At 40.6% G+C, this 17,751-nt stretch overlaps 1 protein-coding gene across 2 annotated transcripts in view; it reads right to left on the reverse strand.

The window, feature by feature from the left end:
* The window catches only part of TTLL5 (tubulin tyrosine ligase like 5), a 259,783-nt gene that overhangs the window by 217,829 nt on the left and 24,203 nt on the right, over positions 1–17,751 (reverse strand). For both annotated transcript variants that reach the window (XM_034993230.1, XM_034993229.1), the window contains exons 6-9: positions 13,707–13,837; positions 8,880–8,962; positions 1,725–1,794; positions 1,209–1,293 (exon numbers count right to left, since the gene is read on the reverse strand). In XM_034993230.1, the coding sequence (XP_034849121.1) occupies positions 1,209–1,293; positions 1,725–1,794; positions 8,880–8,962; positions 13,707–13,837 (369 nt within the window). The remainder of the gene's footprint in view (positions 1–1,208; positions 1,294–1,724; positions 1,795–8,879; positions 8,963–13,706; positions 13,838–17,751) is intronic.

A 17,751-nucleotide genomic window follows, 5' to 3' on the forward strand; every position in this document is an offset into this window, starting at 1 on the left:
GTATTTTCTAAAATACACAAATACAGACCAGGCTTTTTTAGCTTGTCATGGCTGACTGCAGATGCAAAGTACCTCCTCAACTGCTGTGTCCTATAAGGGCCACTATGCAGAAAAGGGACTTCAGGGCAAGCTAGTTAGAAAATTGATTGATTGATTGATTGATTTTAGATTTTTATTTATTTATTTGACAGAGAGAGAGGGAACACAAGCAGGAGAAGTGGGAGAGGGAGAAGCAGGCTTCCCGCGGAGCAGGGAGCCCGATGTGGGGCTCAATCCCAGGACCCTGGGATCATGACCTGAGCCGAAGGCAGACGCTTAACGACTGAGCCACCCAGCCGCCCCCAGTAAATAGATTTATATATTAGTTTTGTGGGGGAAAAGAACACAAGCACAGCAAAGTTACATATTTATTTTAAACAATGTAAAGGGGCTATGAAAACAATGTCACCTGTAAAATTCTGTGGATGGGGGTGGGAGGGACACTTCAAATTATTATAACTTGAGCTTAATTTTGTAAGTAAGTCACGTTACCTTAAAACCTAAAAAGTACTTCAAGAGAAACAAAATGTATATACAACCACTGTTAAGTGTATTACTCGCAGGTGAAAAAAAAAAAAAAAAGAAGCTAATGTCCCCAAAATACAAGAGGACAACAAAGAGGGCATGAAACAGCTCAGACTATGAGCTCTGGAGTGAGATCCACGAGTTCAAATTCCCACTCCACTACCATCCAGCTGGGAGAGCTCTGAAAAGTGACCAAGTTCCCTCGCCCCTTGAAGCCTGTTTCCCCAACTGCAAAACTGCATCAACTATAAGGTTGTTGTGAACACTGAAATAAATGTCTGGTATATAACAGGTAAATCAATATGGGATTCTTTTTTCCTAGGTCGGTTGTGAAGACCAATGACAATTTATCTTAATACACTAGGGTCATCATAACAATCACCATTGCATGAAAATACAATGTGATCCTGGATCCATGGTGCTGGGAAAGGTGTGTGTTTGCATACAGATAGATGTGTGTTCCTATGTGCAGAGATGCAAGTGAGACTGTAAAGTAACATGACTGATGTTCTGGAATCTGAAGCCCATCTGGGTACACTCTGATTTTCTGAGTTGAGCATAACAGAAAGAAACAGCCTGATCTTAACACACTCGTTAATGGATCCACTCTGAATAAACACCCCTTCCCCCCAAAAGTCTCTTACCTAGCCAATCCTTCTTCATAGAGATAGATAACAAGAGGATCATAGGAAGTCACAAGCACGTAGAGGCGCACATCAAACTTGAAATCTAGGAAAAAAAAATTGGGGTTCATCTGTTTTCTGTTACAGAACGAACAAGGCAATGTAACAAAGAAATATGACAGAAAGAACAGTCCTCCTCTCCCCACAAAACACAGACTGCCTGCACAGCTCGCCCTTTAAGGATAAATAATTACCCATTTAGATAGAGATATATCATATACATACACTGAGAAAGAGAGCTTACATATACAGACTGCGCAGCTCTCACATCGGTGTACTATAAAGCACTTTCTTTTCTAGTCTCTCATTTCATCTCCAAAATAATCCCATGAGGTAGGTGAGGCACCAGCCTCATCTCTAGAGCCACAGCTGCCAAGAATTCCACCCTAGCTTCATAAAGACTTACTAGAGAAGACTGTGAAAATATTCTTTAAAATTAGCAAGATCGAGCCCGACACGGGCCCAATCGCAACTCACCGTCTATAAGCAGGGGGTTGTTAATGTAACGGGAGACCAGGATGTTCTCCTCCAGGGAAATCTGGTTCGGCTATTGAGTAAAGAGAAAGAATAAAAGGACAGAAATCCTAACTCACAATAAGGGAACAGAGTTCTTGACCTTTCAGAAACAATAAGGTGGAAAACTACAACTCTTAAGAAAAGTTTTCCTCCCACCTACCCCTATATTCAACTGGTCAGGTAACACACCATTTATAAACACTATGGGTATCCAATTACAATGGGGGAAAAATATACCACTTCTCACATAATAAAGAGAGCAATAACAGCTTTAAAGATTTATATACATGATATTAAATAGTTACATGCCAAGAAAATAAAAGCTACTCAAAACATAAATAAAAAAGTGCTTTCTCCCAAATGTAAAGTATGATGGAAATTTAAAATACCACCATTATTCTTAAGTAAAGGCTTTCATCAAGTTGCTTAGAGAACTTACAGATCTTTCCCCAGTGGATCCTGGCATTTTCCCTGAGAAATGAAACGATGTTTCATTGATTCATTCAGTTGTACTTCCTATGCTGTTATATATAAAGACTGAACTAGATCTCTTAAAGAGTTTTTCAGTGAAAAATGAGTTTATACAATAAGTAATCACGAGTATTGTTTGATACTGTATAAAGTACTGAGGATCCAGTGAAGACAGATACAATCCCTGCCCTCACAGAGCTTAATCCATACTTCCAAAGAGTTTAATATTTAGGTAAAGTTAAAGTAACACAAGCAGCATATCTGCAAGTGCAAGACGTGAGACTGCACGAGTCCAAGTGCAGACCAGTTAGGTGGATCAGTGGGGGAAGGCCTATTCTGGAAGAGTAGGTACAGAAGTGAGTGCTGAAAGCTACTGAGCACGTGGTGGAAAGGAAAGGAAACTGCCATGGAAAGGTGGCAGACACAGGGTTCAGTAGAAAGGAGAGTAAGCAGATCACTGACCTGGGGCTAAATGACTGACCTGAGGAATAATGAAAGGTATGGTTAGAATATTAGGAGGGAGGGACCCTGGTGGCAAAGGGATTTGAACCCCCGACAAGGGGAGTTTAGCCTGAACGTGGTGGGAAGGAGGAAATGACTGTGGATTCTTAATAGTAAGATTAAAATATATGGAATAGCACAACTCTAAGTGAGATTAGATTAAAAGAAAAATCAGCTGGAAGTCACCACAACCTATACAGGACAAAAGGACTCCAAAAGGGAAGTGACTAAAATAATAATTGTAATGATAATGGCTACAGTAGTAGCAACAAAAATAACTATTAACATTTGCAGGGAAAAAAACGTAATAAATGTACTGAACATTTGCTACATGTCCAGCGTTGTTCTATGTGCTAATTCTTCGCAAGTATTATTTCCTTTAGTCCTCACCGAACCCGGTGAGGTAGGTATATTACCATTCAAATATTAGAGATGAGGAAAGAGTCAGACAGGGTGACAAAGTCACACAGTGACAGAAGAGCACTGGAACCCAGCCAGTTGGCCTCAGAGGCTTAACTCTTAAAGTACTATTCACATCTTTCCCCAAAGTTCTGACCTAAAATACTATCCCCCAAACTCAAAAGACTGTCTTTATAATAATGCATTTGCTACCCCAAATACTACAGTTACCATAAAATAAGGATAATTTTGTGGCCTGTAACATCATGCACAACCACGATGAGCAACTCCAGAGTCAAGATAAAGAGATTCCCTGCTCATCTCCCACTGTTGCATCACACGGACCCGGCGACAGTCAGTGCTGATTCAGACTCATGGACCTGATCGCCCACACCACTTCCGGACTCCCTTACATTTCTTGATCACTTTCTCACAAGTACTATCTCCATTTTGAGTCAGCTTAGTATGTGAGAATTGATGAATCATAGTACAAAGGAGCAAGCCTCAGGCTGTGTTCCAAACCTAAAATTAAACAAATGCAGACCTCTTCCCACTGAGTAACACCTACAGGCTGCAATAGATACATGACCATCCAACCTTCCCCCGAACCAGAGACCACAAATGGTGATGGCCATCCTCCATGACACATCTAATATCCTTGCCCACTTCCTCTTTCCCCTCCCTCATCATACACATTTGTCCCTTGAATTATGCATAATCTTGCACATTATTTAACTTTAATATTTGTTCAATGGTCCGAACCTCTCATTTCTACCTACATCAGGAATTAAATTGTAAGCTCATCAAAGAAAAGAATGGTTTGGGTATAGTTTCTTTGTATAGTGTTACATACTAAGAAGCAACTAATGAAAGCTTTTTGATATTTTCAAGCCTGTTTCCTTTTCATCATTCCCCAACTAACTCATTTCAAATGATTTCAATTCCAAGCTCAAAATGCCCTCCAAAGTATGCTAATGCAAGATCTAAATTGTTGGGAAAGCTGGAAACACATCCATTTTTCTAACTGGACTTTAAGATGAAAGCTCATGGTATCTGTTAAGTTATTATAAGGCAGAATGGTACAGTGGTTAAGAGTGTTAGGCTCTGGAATCAGCTAGACCTGAGTTATAATCTTGACTCTACCACTTACTAAGGAAATAACAGTAACTACCTCGGGTTCTTCTAAAGACTAACTGAGTTTATATTTGGAAGGTACCATGACAGGCACACATTAAATGCTCAAGATATATCAGTTATTACTCTTAGTGCAAACTCAATAGTACCTCTATGGTTCTACTAAGTTCCATAACTCAACAGCCTTCATCATGGCACACCACGTGCCATTTCACTCAGAGCTGCGCACTGCACTAAGTTACAATGAAGATACATTAGCTTAGTATCATTGTTAGTATTAAGAGATAATCCCTATTCCTCAAAAGGTTTTAAGGATTGGCAGCACCTGGCACACAGCAAGGACTCGCTAAATATTTCCTGAATGATGAGAAAAAATAGAGAGCACTTAAGATAACAACGTATAAACAACTAGAAACAAGAGCACTATAAAGAATTATATTCACAAATATGGGGAGTAAATAGAATGACCTAAATATTCTCCTGCTACTTCAAAATCCCAAAGAAAATATTAATATTGTATTTACCGTGGATAATGTGTGAGACAAGGATGACAAAATTTGACCTCCATGATCAAATTTGTACCTTAAGCAGAAAACACGGTATCTTTCCCTCAACTTGAATATATTAAACTGGGAAAATACAGCACTTAGTCATGGTTACTGAGGGAGCTGGGGCAAACACAACTCTGCTCCTCTATGCTGTATTTCTAGAGGTAAAGAGCACATCTTAAGAAACCACGTTAGCTGCTAGGCCAAGATACTTCCGTCTTTAAGAGCTCACACTTCTCTCTTCGGTATTTCATAAAAGTAACGCTTTTCCTGTCCTTTATCCTGTTCTTGTAATGATAAAAGTTGCTATTCGCAGACATTTTCCAAAAGGTTATGACTATTATGGGGAATTTTTAATAAGAGGCCCCCTCCAGTGGGGAAGACAGGGAAAGATGTTTTCATTTGGCCCTCACACCTAACTCCACCCACCCCCCAAGTCCCTCACCCACTCCCGTTAGTTCTGCTCACAGACCCTCCGCCTGAGCCCTCCCTCCCGTGCCCCCCCCCCCAACTCAAATCTAAAAGGAAAGCAGGCAGCGGCCTTGGAAAGAGTTACTTCATCCAGTTGGCTAATTGGTCACATATTCCATGGGAAAGGATCCAGGTATGGAAAAGACAGGATGGTGAGGCCTTGTGTGTAAGGACAGAGAGAAGAGTATTAACTACATGGTTTGTAGGTCTGAGTAAAAGGTGATAAAAATTCCAGTTTTTGGAAGGAAATAGGAATATTTTCCCATTATGTCCACATGTTGCCAGCTCTGCTGGTGCCTGCTGGCATCTCCCCAGGCTTCTGTCTGGCACCTCCACCAAATACCTCAAAGAATCAGACTCATTCCAAAGCTTCACTGAGGGGGAGGAGGGAGGCAAAGGGTCCTGCCAAGTACTTTGATCTATGCAGGGGGTCTCTAGGGATTCAGCCCAGGGAGAGGTGGGAGGGAGAAGGAAAGCCTGCCAAACGCATTCTCTGAAGACTTGTCACCCTCTACAAGACTCCATCCAGGGAAGAGTTAGGGCACCGGGTTCTCAGCCCCACCAAGGAAAACTTTAACTTTTCTATTCTTTATGATGTTGGTTTCAAAATAACAAATCACTAGAGCAAAAATGCATTCCAAAAGAAAAACATCCCAGATGAGCTGGAAATAGATCCTATTCTTTTTGACTCATGTCTAAGAAAATAAAAAGCAAACTTGTACCACAGTTGACTTTCAATAGCAATTCCATTTGGCAGCTAAAACCCAAACCCAAACCAGTGCTGTCTGTGAGATTCAAACAACACTGGAGCTCCTGGCATGGAGCTGAAGGAAAAGCTGTCAGACAGGAGCCTTCACGCCAAGGTCAGAACAGAAACAAGAAAAGAGAGATCCGAGGCATATGACCAGGGCCTTCTGTCACAAGAGACTCAAGGGCAAAAGGCCTCCAGAGTGACCCAGGGCCAGGTAACAGGACTTGTAGTCTGGGCCTCAGGCTCAAGTAGCTCCTGTATCAGAACAAGATCCTGTAAGGTCTGGCCATCAGTAGTTACCAAACAGTTTTCAGTCCAGACTGAATTTAAAGATTTTTCAACGTGAAAGACCTCTCAGAAAGTTAGTTTCTGCACGTGTAGGAAATAGCTCAGACCACGTAAAAGGAGGATTGGGGAATTTTAAAATAGAGCACTTGACCACACACACACACACACACACACACATATCTACCTCCCCTTCTTCCCTTCCAGAGTCCCACTGGAAGGACAGAGAAGATATTTTTTAAAAGAATAAAATGATAACAAAGTTAGAAAACATTTAAAGGAGCCAATAAGAGACCAAAAGTTGAAGGAAATCCTGAAAGATAGAAAGCAGATGGGATCAGGTTGAGAAAACAGAGCAAAGGAAGGAAAATATCAGAGGTGAGAATGATCTTCTCAAGGAGCCTCTGAGAAGTCCCAAGCTGGCAGGAAACAAACACGAGGAGCAGGAGTGGGCCAAGGAACAAGAATCAGATAATTAATTCTTAATTAATTCAGTGGGCCTCCTCCAATACCCAGAGCTTTGCCCTCAGCATAAAACCTAATGACAATACTCTGAGGAGGACACTTGCGTGGGCACAGAGATCTGACAAAAGAGTGGAATTTGAGGCCACTGTATCCCTACAACAGACAGAGAGAGGAAAAGACAGGAAAGGTAGTGCTGCCCGGAAGGGAAATCACCAACATCTTCTTCTGTATGCACAATAAGGCAGGAGGTGGCAGGAAGAAGCATGCTCCTCACTCACATCCACCTGAGGCGCAGCCTGTCAGTCAACACCATTTGCCCTTGCACAAAACTGAGTTAGCCTTCTGTCCAGGGAGAAACTCCTAGGGAATCAGTCCTATACAACAGTACCTGAAACCCAGGCCAGCTGTCAATTTCAATCATTCTAGCCTTTAGTTCACAAATACACCCAAGGTCACTGACACCGAGAAAACCCAATAGTAGGGGGGAAAAAAGACAATCCCAAGAAAACTCATGAAACAAAGGAGAACTTTTAAAAAACTTTCAACTGATACCCTCACTAAGACCAACAGGCAAAGTGCATCCATCAATCCATTATGCAACAACAGGTTTTTTTAACTAAAAAAAAAAAGGGCAAACAGAAAGTAAGGGTTTCTACAAACTATGACAGCCAAAAGAGAAATACAGTAGATAAAACGAATATTAAACTGGATAAAGCTCAAACTGGTGATCCAGAAAGATCAAGATGGGAGAAAACAGAGAATTTAATATCAGAGAAAAGCTGACATAAAGGAAAGACCCAGAATGCCTCAAAAAAGAGATCTAGAAGCAGAAACAAAGGCAAAAACAAAGGTTCGGGATAATTTTCCCTGAACTAAAGAAAAACACTAGTTTCCAGACTGAATGGGCTGACCAAATGTCCAGGAGTAAGAATGAGAAAAGACCCAAAGTGAAATAGTGGTTCAACTTCAGAATTCCAGGGGTGCCTGGCTAGCTCAGTTGGAGAAGCATGTGACTCTCGGTCTTGGGGTCATGAGTTTGAGCCCCACGCTGGGCATAGAGATTACTTAAATAAATAAAACTTAAAAATTCCAAAGCTGTGAGGTTACTATTGAGTTTAAATTTTTTATTCAACTTATAAAGCAAAGAAATGGAATCACAGTTATTGAAGATAGTATAATTTTATAAACTCTTAAAATATAAAAATAATAAAAAGTAATCAAACTTAGACCTGAAATGTGGAAGGGAGGGCAGGAGGTGATGTGAATTCAATACACATCAAACTGGGACTTTGGAAAGTCAAGAAAAGAAACATAAATCAACTGTATTAGATTACAAACCACTGTTAAAAGTCTAGGAAGTAAGACTGGGGTTGAGATTTTATTTGATTTACTCTGTATATGTGGTTCAGCTTATAAACCACTTCTAATGAGGATTTTGTAAAGATTCAAGATACTGATAACTTTTGAAAAAAATAAGGGGATGAGGAGGAGGAAGGAGGAAGAGGGAGGGAGATGCAGAAACAGCATCAAGGATGCCACACCAAACAGGTTAATTTCCTTAATGATCTCGAGGGCAGGGACCCACAATTCTGCTCACAATAGAAACTAAATGTATATGCTACCAATTAATGCTTAACACTGAAGAATTAATCTGACGATATGCCAGAAGTAGAAAAGGAACATCTTTTCTGCTGATACCAAAGGCTGCTCTTCCCTAACATTTGATCGAGTGATTTTTTAGCCACAGAGGAACTGCCGGCATAGGAAGAGGTTACTGCCAGAGTAAGATGAATAGTAGGCAACTCATATCCACCCTCAACTCACATGTCTGAATGCAGATTTCAGAAGGGAACACCTATTCTTAATGAAAAAAAAAAAAAAATGATATTAGTAGCTAGGACAAAGGCTGAAACAGGGAAGAATCAATAAGAAGACAGGGTGAGGGGGCGCCAGGCTGGCTCAGTCGGTGGAGCATGTGACTGACTCCTGATCTTGGGATCCTGAGTTCAAGCCCCACATTGGGTGTAAAGCTTGCTTTAAAAAAAAAAAAGAGGAAGAAGAAGAGAGGGTGCCACCTTGCTGCATACTTACATTGTTGATCAGGTAGACACCCCGCCCCCTAGAAGAGGCCACTGGTTTTACTATCCAAGGTCCCCGGTCCTTTGAATATGAATCTGCTCAAAATATTGGGAGATTAGAAGGGGGACAGAGAGAAACAAAGAGAAAGAAAGGACAAGAGTTTATTATCTTAAATTTCAACAATGGTTATCCACTCAGACACCCGAAGCATTTTCCACATTTCCCAAGCGGAGGGCAGCACAGCTAACATACCTGCATTTTTGAACTGGCTTCAAACATGAACACAAAAACAGAGAGGGGCAAGGAAAGGAAGAAGGAGGAGACGGCAAAATTACACATTTCTTCCACCATTTCCCCTCTTTCTTGAATGAGAGGATGAAAACAAAATAAGGCAACTCTCTGATGTTAGTCTAGGACTATCACAAACGGCCTTCAGGAATCTTTTGAGATTCTCGCCTCCGTCAACCAAAGGCCCTGCAGAGGCTCACACTGCAGACAGTGCCAATGGGGGTCGAACACTAGATCACCTGAAATGATAACGTTCCTTAAGCGATTTCTCTTAGCTTGTAAGAAAAAAATCGCCTTACGTCAAGCCATGTGCAAGTGGCACAAGAGGACAATAATTTACAAGGGATTAAAAGGTGCCCTTTACTTCTTTTTTTTTGTACAATAGAGTGACTCAACATTTATATACGTTATGAAATAGCACAATGAGCGCGTTACCATCTGTCACCACATGGAGTTATTACAATATTGACTGTATTCCCTACGCTGTACTTTTCATCTCCGTGACTTGTTTATTTTATAACCGGAAGCTTGTACCTCTTAATCTCCTTCACCTATCTCACCCTCCCCCCACAACTGCCTCCCCTCTGACAGCCACCAGCGTGTTCTCCGTATCGAGGAGTCTTTTCATTTTTGCTTATCTATTTGTCTTGTCTTTTAAGATTCCACACATAAGTGAAATCATACGATATTTGTCTTTCTCTAACTTATTTCACTTAGTACAATATCCTCTAGGTCCATCCATGTTGTCATAAATGGCAAGATTTCATTCTTTTTATGGCAGAGTCATATTCCATTGTGAATATATACCACATCTTTATCCATCATCCATTGATGGACACTTAGGTTGCTTCCAGAATTCGGCTATTGTAAATAATGCAGCAATAAGCACAGGACTGCAAATATCTTTTTGAATTAGTGTTTTCATTTTCTTCCAGTAAATACCGAGAAGTGGAATTGCTGGGTCATATGATATTTCTATTTTAATTTTTTCAGGAACCTCTACACTGTTTTCCATAGTGGCTGAACCAATTTACTTTCCCATCAACAGCACACAAGGGCTCCCTTTCCTCCACATCCTCGCCAATACTTGTCATTTCCTGTCTTTTTGATACTAGACATTCTGCCAGGTGTGAGGTGACATCTCATTGTGGTTTTGATTTGCATTTCCCTGATGATAAGTGATGTTGAGCATCTTTCCACATGTCTGTTCTTGATTTAACCCTCTCCTGTCTCCTCTGGGATCCGTTCCCTTGTTCCTATCTTCAAGCTCGCTCTCCTCTCTAGGGTGCTTCTTCTCTTTTTCTCTCCTTATGATCACATCTTCCTCTAAACTGGCAACTTCCAGAATCTATTACCTTTGGTCAGAATTCAACTCTACCTTTACAACTGCCTGCAAATCACCACATGGAAGCCTCAAATCCATACCCAGTCCCAAATTTCACACTCCTCATCCCTTTCAATAGTTCTTCCTTTACGGTCCTGGTTATACTCTCTGGTTAAAGACATGCTGATGCTCCTAGCTTCTCAGATTCACACCTGTGGAGCCATCTTTGACCCTTGCCTCACTACTCACAGCCAGTTGGTACACTTTATTCTACCACTCTTTCTACTCCCTCTTTTTCTATTCCAGCTACCTAGTTCAGTCCAACTACACTTCTTAACTAGATTACCGTAATAGCCTTCCAAGTGATCACTGTATTCTTCCCCTTGCTCCCTCCAATTCATTTCACACAGTTATTTTTCTAAAGGCTAACGTGTTTGTGTTCCTTTCTTTCTCAATAATCTCCTATTGCCCACACTCAAGTGAGCCAAGGAAGGACAGGAACGCAAGAGTCATGGAGAAAATGGAATTTCTGGGTTATAATATGCTAGGTGGACACCAAAGGAAGAGAAGAACTTAAAAAAGACTTTATGAAGAGGAGGAATGTTTCTTTGAAAAAGGAAGTGGTACAAATAGATGGGTTTCTCCCCTAATATGTAACCTTAGCAATGCAACTAACCTAACAATGTTGGATCTCCCCCAAATGAATTTTAACTTAGAGGTCATGGACTCTGGACAACTGGCAAAGAATGACTGGCATCCTGGCAAGACTGAAACCAAGAGACTCCTTTTTACTATCACATCTTCCCTGTCCTCCCTTTTCCACAAACACGGTATGTCCCTGCTGTGGTCTTTGGTGATGACATCAGTAAGTGATTTGTTTGGGGAACACCATTTGCCTCTAGTAACTGCCCTGGGGCTAAACATGGTGGCTTTGAGTTATGGCTATATTAATTCTGTGTGTTCTGTTGACCTTTTGAATTCATTTTTGTTAAAAAGTAGAACATATACACGTTTGAATAATACACTAAAGAAGCAATCCTACTGAAAGGCAGGTCATGTTTGAACTGATGGAAGAACCCTAACTCTATCCAATCATCTGAAGAAGCATCCCCACCCCCCAGCCTGCCTCCAAAGGGAGAACAGGAGAATAAGAAATAGCAGAGAGAGGACAAAGGGAATTTTCATCTCAGATTCCTGTAGACTTCAACAGGGAATTAATGTAGAATTTAACAGGAGGAGTTCATATCTGGGACATGCTGCTAACACATTAGTTGAAGTATTTTTATGCTATCATGTTGGCTTATTGCATAATTTTTTACTTTTATTACATAACAATACATCTCAACATAACTCAAAATAAGGAGTTCATACTGAACATTTATTAAACACCTATCAGGGTACCATTCCAAGTGCTTTCCGTGTATTAACCTATTTAAACATCCCAACAACACTATAAGGTCAGTACTAGTAATAATCCCATTTTACAGAGGAGGAAGCTAAGGCACAGAGTGGTTTAAGTAATTTGGCTAAAGTCACATAACAAAAATTCTTAACTGTAAGTTTTCAGCTTTGAGTGTACTGTAGCTTTGAACTTAATTCATTTAATTAATAGTCTCTTCTGACCCATTTCAGAGCCTTCTGTGGGCAAACACTGAACTGTCAATGGTCCCAGCTGGAACAATAAGTGCTATCGGAGAAATGGCCTCACCAAGATGAAGCAGGAGATCCTGATGATGGAAATCCCAGAAGATGAACACCCCAATGGGCAACCAGACCAAACTGTTAAGTCTAACAGGTTAAGAAAACCACAAGTCAGGAAGTCTAGAGAGAACTTTCTCTTCCTCTCTCCATGCTTCCCAAAACAGGAATAGTCTCTCTCTTGGACTTACTGAGAAGATAGATATCTATGTGTCTGTCCTCCCAGACCCTCCTCAGAGAAGAGGCCTCTCTCACTGGTGATACTGGGAAATGGACACTGTGCACACACAGCTCTGGGTCTTTAAGCAGTAAGGCCCGGTGGTGAAAAGCATGGTCTCTGAAGCCAAACCGCAGAGTCTGAACCACCATTTGCAAGCTACATAACTTACAGAAAGCTCCTGACCTCTCAGTACCTTCGTCTCTTCATCTGTAAAACTGGGAATAACAATGGTACCTACCTCAGAGTAGAAATGCCACTTAGAAGAGGGCCTAACAGAAAGGAGATGTTCATTACATGTTAGCTTTTATTATTATTATTTCTCAGACTCTCACAAAAGACCTGCCTCCCACCTTCTTTGTACTCACACCTCTTCTGTGCACCACGCCTACGGACTCAGGCTCTGCCCCCAGGGAGGAAAGTCTGAAATAGCCCATTTCGTCTACTTGGACCTGGGGAAGATAGTTGACTTCAAGGCAAAAGAAATAAGAAGCTTCCACTGAGACTGGGAAGCAAGCCACATGTTCCTACCTAGCTTTACCAGCAAGATAGCTGACATTTAGATCCCTATTTGGCTAATAACACCTGTACTCTTCAATTAGTCTGAACTCCCAGTGAGAGTGTGACTAACTGGTACCTCTAAACCCTCACACTAAAAATGTGTGATACTTGTGCTTTATAAGTCACACAAGTCAAGAAATTGAGGTGACAGGAATATTCCTTAAACGGCAAGAAAAAAACAGACGCCAGAAAGGAAGCACATATAGTTCAAGTGCAGAAGTATATACATCCTTACATAGGCACTAAGTCTTGCCAGTGAAGAAACTTTCTGCACCAGACAGGGGCACAGGTGTATGACACCAATGTATCCTTCTAGAAACGCCAGCAACAAGCTTACTAAAAATAAACCTACAGGGACACAATCAGAATAAAAACAGGTTTAAAGTTATCCCTCCAGGGGCGCCTGGGTGGCTCAGTTGGTTAAGCGGCTGCCTTCAGCTCAGGTCATGATCCTGGAGTCCCAGGATCGAGTCCCGCATCGGGCTCCCTGCTCAGCAGGAAGTCTGCTTCTCCCTCTGACCCTCACCCCTCTTGTGCTCTCTCTCACTCTCTCTCAAATAAATGAATAAAATCTTTAAAAAATAAAAATAAATAAAAAAAATAAAGTTATCCCTCCAGCCGTTTTACTAAAGAAACACACTGTTTTAAGGATCTGAAAAGCTCTAATTAGTTACTGACTCAAGCTAGTCCTTGGGGTAACTGCCCTGAGCCCAGTTGCAGAGGGTCGGGGCGTTTGCAGCCAAACACTTACTACAGAATTCCGCATACTCGGCTGGCAGAAGGAAGGTCTGAGGGAGGATGTGAAAAGCCTTGAACCCATGTGTATGCTGCATTCGAATGATGTTTTTGTACAGTCGGTCTTTCCGGGTTAGTTCATAGGACCTAAAAATCATAAAAGTTTTCCATTTCAGTAAAGTCTGACTCCGAGGTTTTCCTGTGTTATCACATACTACAGAGCTCATAGTTCGGAGCTAGAACATGTACCGAGGACTGGATTACATTAGATCGACCACTTTGTCAACCCCAGAGTTGAGTAATCATTTTCATAAAATGGATTTCTCTGGTCAGATTTATTCACCGAGGTAAAATTGACATACTTTTTAGTGTATAATTCTATGAGTTTGAACAAACATATGCAATTATATAATCACCACCATGAACAGTACCAGCATCCCAAAAAGTTACCTCCAGTCCCTTTGAAGTCAACCCTTCCAATCACCTCCAGGGCCTGGCAAGCATTCATCTGTTTCCTGTGCCTCTAATTTTGCCTTTTCCAGAAAGTCAAGTTCATGGAATCATATATACGTGTCTTTTTGAGACTGGCTCCTTTTCCCGAGACTGGCAACAACTGAGATTCATCCTTGTTGTTGCCTGCATCTGGATTTCACTCCTTTTTAGGGCTCAATAGTAATCCACTGCTTGGATGGACTGCAGTTTCTTTATCCATTTACCAGTTGATGGACATGTAAGCTCTTTCCAGTTTTTGAAGATTATGAATAAAATCACTAAAAGCATTATGTACATTCTTTTGTAAGAACATAAGTTTTTGTGTGGACATAAGTTCTGATCTCTCCAGGAATGAGACTGCCAAGTTCAGTAAGATTGTTTAGTAAGTTCTATTAGTTATCTATTGCTGCATTATAAATTACTGCCAAAACACTACAGCTCAAAATAATGATAAACATTTTCCATCTTATAGTTTCTGTGGGTCAGGAATGTGGGGGTAGCAGGGCTGGGTAGTTTTATCCAAGGGTCTCTCATGAGGCTATAGTCAAGACGCTGACCAGAGCTGTGGTCATCAGGCTCAACTGGGGCTGCAGGACCGACTTGACAAATAGCTCTCTCGCATGGGGCTGGTTGTTGGCAAGAAGCCTCAGTTCCCTCCCATGTGAATTCTTCTGTAAGGCTGACTATCTTTGTGACGTGACAGCTGGTTTCTCCTAGATCAGGTGATTCAAGAGGGAAAGGGAACAAGGAAGGAGCTGCATGTCTTTCATGGCACAGTCTCAGAAGTGACACACGGTCATTTCAGCCACACTCTATTCATTAGAAGTCACAAAGGCTAGCTCACACCCAAGAACACAGAAATTAAGCTCAACTTTTCGAAGGCAATGTCAAGGAATTTGTGAACATGTTTTAACACTAACGCATGTGTAAGTATATATTTAACTTTATAAGCAACTATGACCCAAAGTAGCTGGACCGTTTGGCATTTTCCACTGGCAAAGTTTCCGCATTCCATTGCACTGCATCCTGACCAGCATTTGGTGTTGTCTGGTTTTTCCATTTTGTTTTTAGCCATTCCAATAGGTAGGCAGTAGTACCTCAAGTGTTTTTTTGTTTTTTTAAAGATTTTATTTATTTATTTGAGAGAGAGCAGAAGAGCACAAGCAGTGGGAGCAGCAGAGGGAGAGGGAGAAGCAGGCCCCCTGCCCAGCAGGGAACCCGATGCGGGGCTTGATCCCAGGATCCTGGGATCATGACCTGAGCTGAAGGCAGATGCTTAACCAACTGAGCCACCCAGGCGCCCCAACCTCAAGTGGTTTTATTTCTCATCCCACTACTGACTACTGATGTGGAACATCTTTTCATGTCTATCTTCGTCAGTGAAGTATCTGTTCAAATATTTTTAGGCTATTTTGAAAAAAAAAAGGGGGCTATTTATTATTGAGTTTGAGAGTTCACTATACATTCTGGATACAAATTCCTTATGAGATATGTGTTTTGCAAATATCTTCTCCCAGTCTGTGGCTTTTCATTTTCTTAACAATGTCTTTCAAAGAGCAGACATTTTAAATCTTGAGGAAATCCAGTTTATCAACATTTTTCTCCTATGGATTGTGCATTTATTGTTATGTCTAAGAAATCTTTACTAAATCCAAGCACATAAAGATTTCCTCCTATGTTTTCTTCTAGAATTTTTACATTTTATACATATTTAAATCTGATTCTTTTTGCCAAATGGGTTTTATGAGTATAAAATCTATTTTAAAACAAACTTCAAATATAAACAAGCAAAAAAGACAGTGTTCTAAGTTTGACTTTTGATAAATATATTAAAATTTTCTAGGTCCAAAAACCAAATACATCAAATAAATTCTAGCTTCATCAGCAGCCTGTGACTATTCACTACTAAAAATCATTATGAAACATTTTAGGAACACTACATGTTGTATGTTAGTTGAATCACAATTCTTTAATAGTACAAAAAAAATCTAGATTACCCAAATAATGAAAAAACATTAGTACCCCCACTAACAAGTTCTAAACCCAAAGCATTCTGGGAATGTTTACACAAAGATATCTAGAGGACGTGACCTTCTGAGAAACATGGCCTGAGCAAAGGTTAGCATACTTGAAAACAGTACCATTTAGGAAAATAAAAGATGTGGCAACCTTACCCATATTTAACAGCAATAATTGCCCAACCTCTCATATAACTATATGGAACTCGCATCATCATTAGTAAAACAAGTACCAAGGGTCTGATATGTTTCTCCTACATAGCATCCAAGATAGACCTTCATTTTAGACTACAATGGGCCTACTGGAGTAAAGTCCCAGGTCACTAGGTTAAGAATCCCACTGACAACTAAATTTACATCATTAGAAGACGGATACGTAAAAGATAAAATTTTAAAGAAAAGCCAAGGAAATGATCACCATAAACTTCAGGCGGTAACTGCCACCTATCAGGCTGTATGTTCTGGAGTACTACAAACAGGCACTTCAGTTAGCCGCAACTGGACTCATGAGTTCCACTATTGGTTTCTAGTCATGGTTTGTTCCACTATTTAAAAACCATCTAAGGGGCGCCTGGGTGGCTCAGTCGTTAAGCGTCTGCCTTCAGCTCAGGTCATGATCCTGGGGTCCTGGGATCAAGCCTCACGTCGGGCTCCCTGCTTGGCGGGAAGCCTGCTTCTCCTTCTCCCACTCCCCCTGCTTGTGTTCCCTCTCTCGCTGTGGCTCTGTCAAATAAATAAAATCTTTAAAAATAAATAAACAAACAAATAAATAAAACCATCTAAGAATCTTTGCTGTAACCACTAAAACCTTACTGTGTCTATACCTCTGTTCTAATTTTTCACTATGATTTCTTAAATTCAAAGGTAGCTTTGACAAGTCTAGGTATCACAAACTCACTGTCCTCTTCATAAATGTAGAGCAGAGGTCCTTAAATTTTAGATAAGAATCATCTGGAAAGTTTCTTTAAAATTATTGTTCCTCGGCCCCATCTCTCAAAAGTCTGGAATAGTCTAGGATTCTGCATTTTATACAAGTGTCCCAGGTGATTTTGGTACAGATGGTCCACACTATAATGTTGATTTAGCCTAGAATAGTAATTTCCAAACTTCCCAGATATAAATCACCCTAGTGCTTTTTAAATATATACCTTTCTAGGCATATACTGACCTAGGAAGATTAAGCACCTAGAAGGTACTTTCTATTTTTTTATTATGTTCAGTTAGCCAACATATAGTATTGATATAGTATTCGATTCATTAGTTGCATATAACACCTAGTGCTCATCACAACACGTGCCCTCCTTGATACCCATCACCCAGGAGAAGGTACTTTTTAAATATGCACCTTTTTAAATATACACCTTGAATCTGCAATGGGATCTGTGATTGTATATTTTTAAAAAGGATCCCCAGTGATGTTTATCATCAGTTAGAAATAATGACGAGAGGACAAGAAAAAGGATGCATTCTCCTATAGATGCCCAATCCTAGTGGTCTCCAAATGCTTTTGCTTGATGCTCCCTATGCAAATTTTGGGAAACTATGTATCTT

This window comes from Mirounga leonina, unplaced genomic scaffold (assembly GCF_011800145.1).
Source record: "Mirounga leonina isolate KUSES-001 unplaced genomic scaffold, KU_Mleo_1.0 Mir_82, whole genome shotgun sequence".
NCBI classification, from domain to species: domain Eukaryota; kingdom Metazoa; phylum Chordata; class Mammalia; order Carnivora; family Phocidae; genus Mirounga; species Mirounga leonina.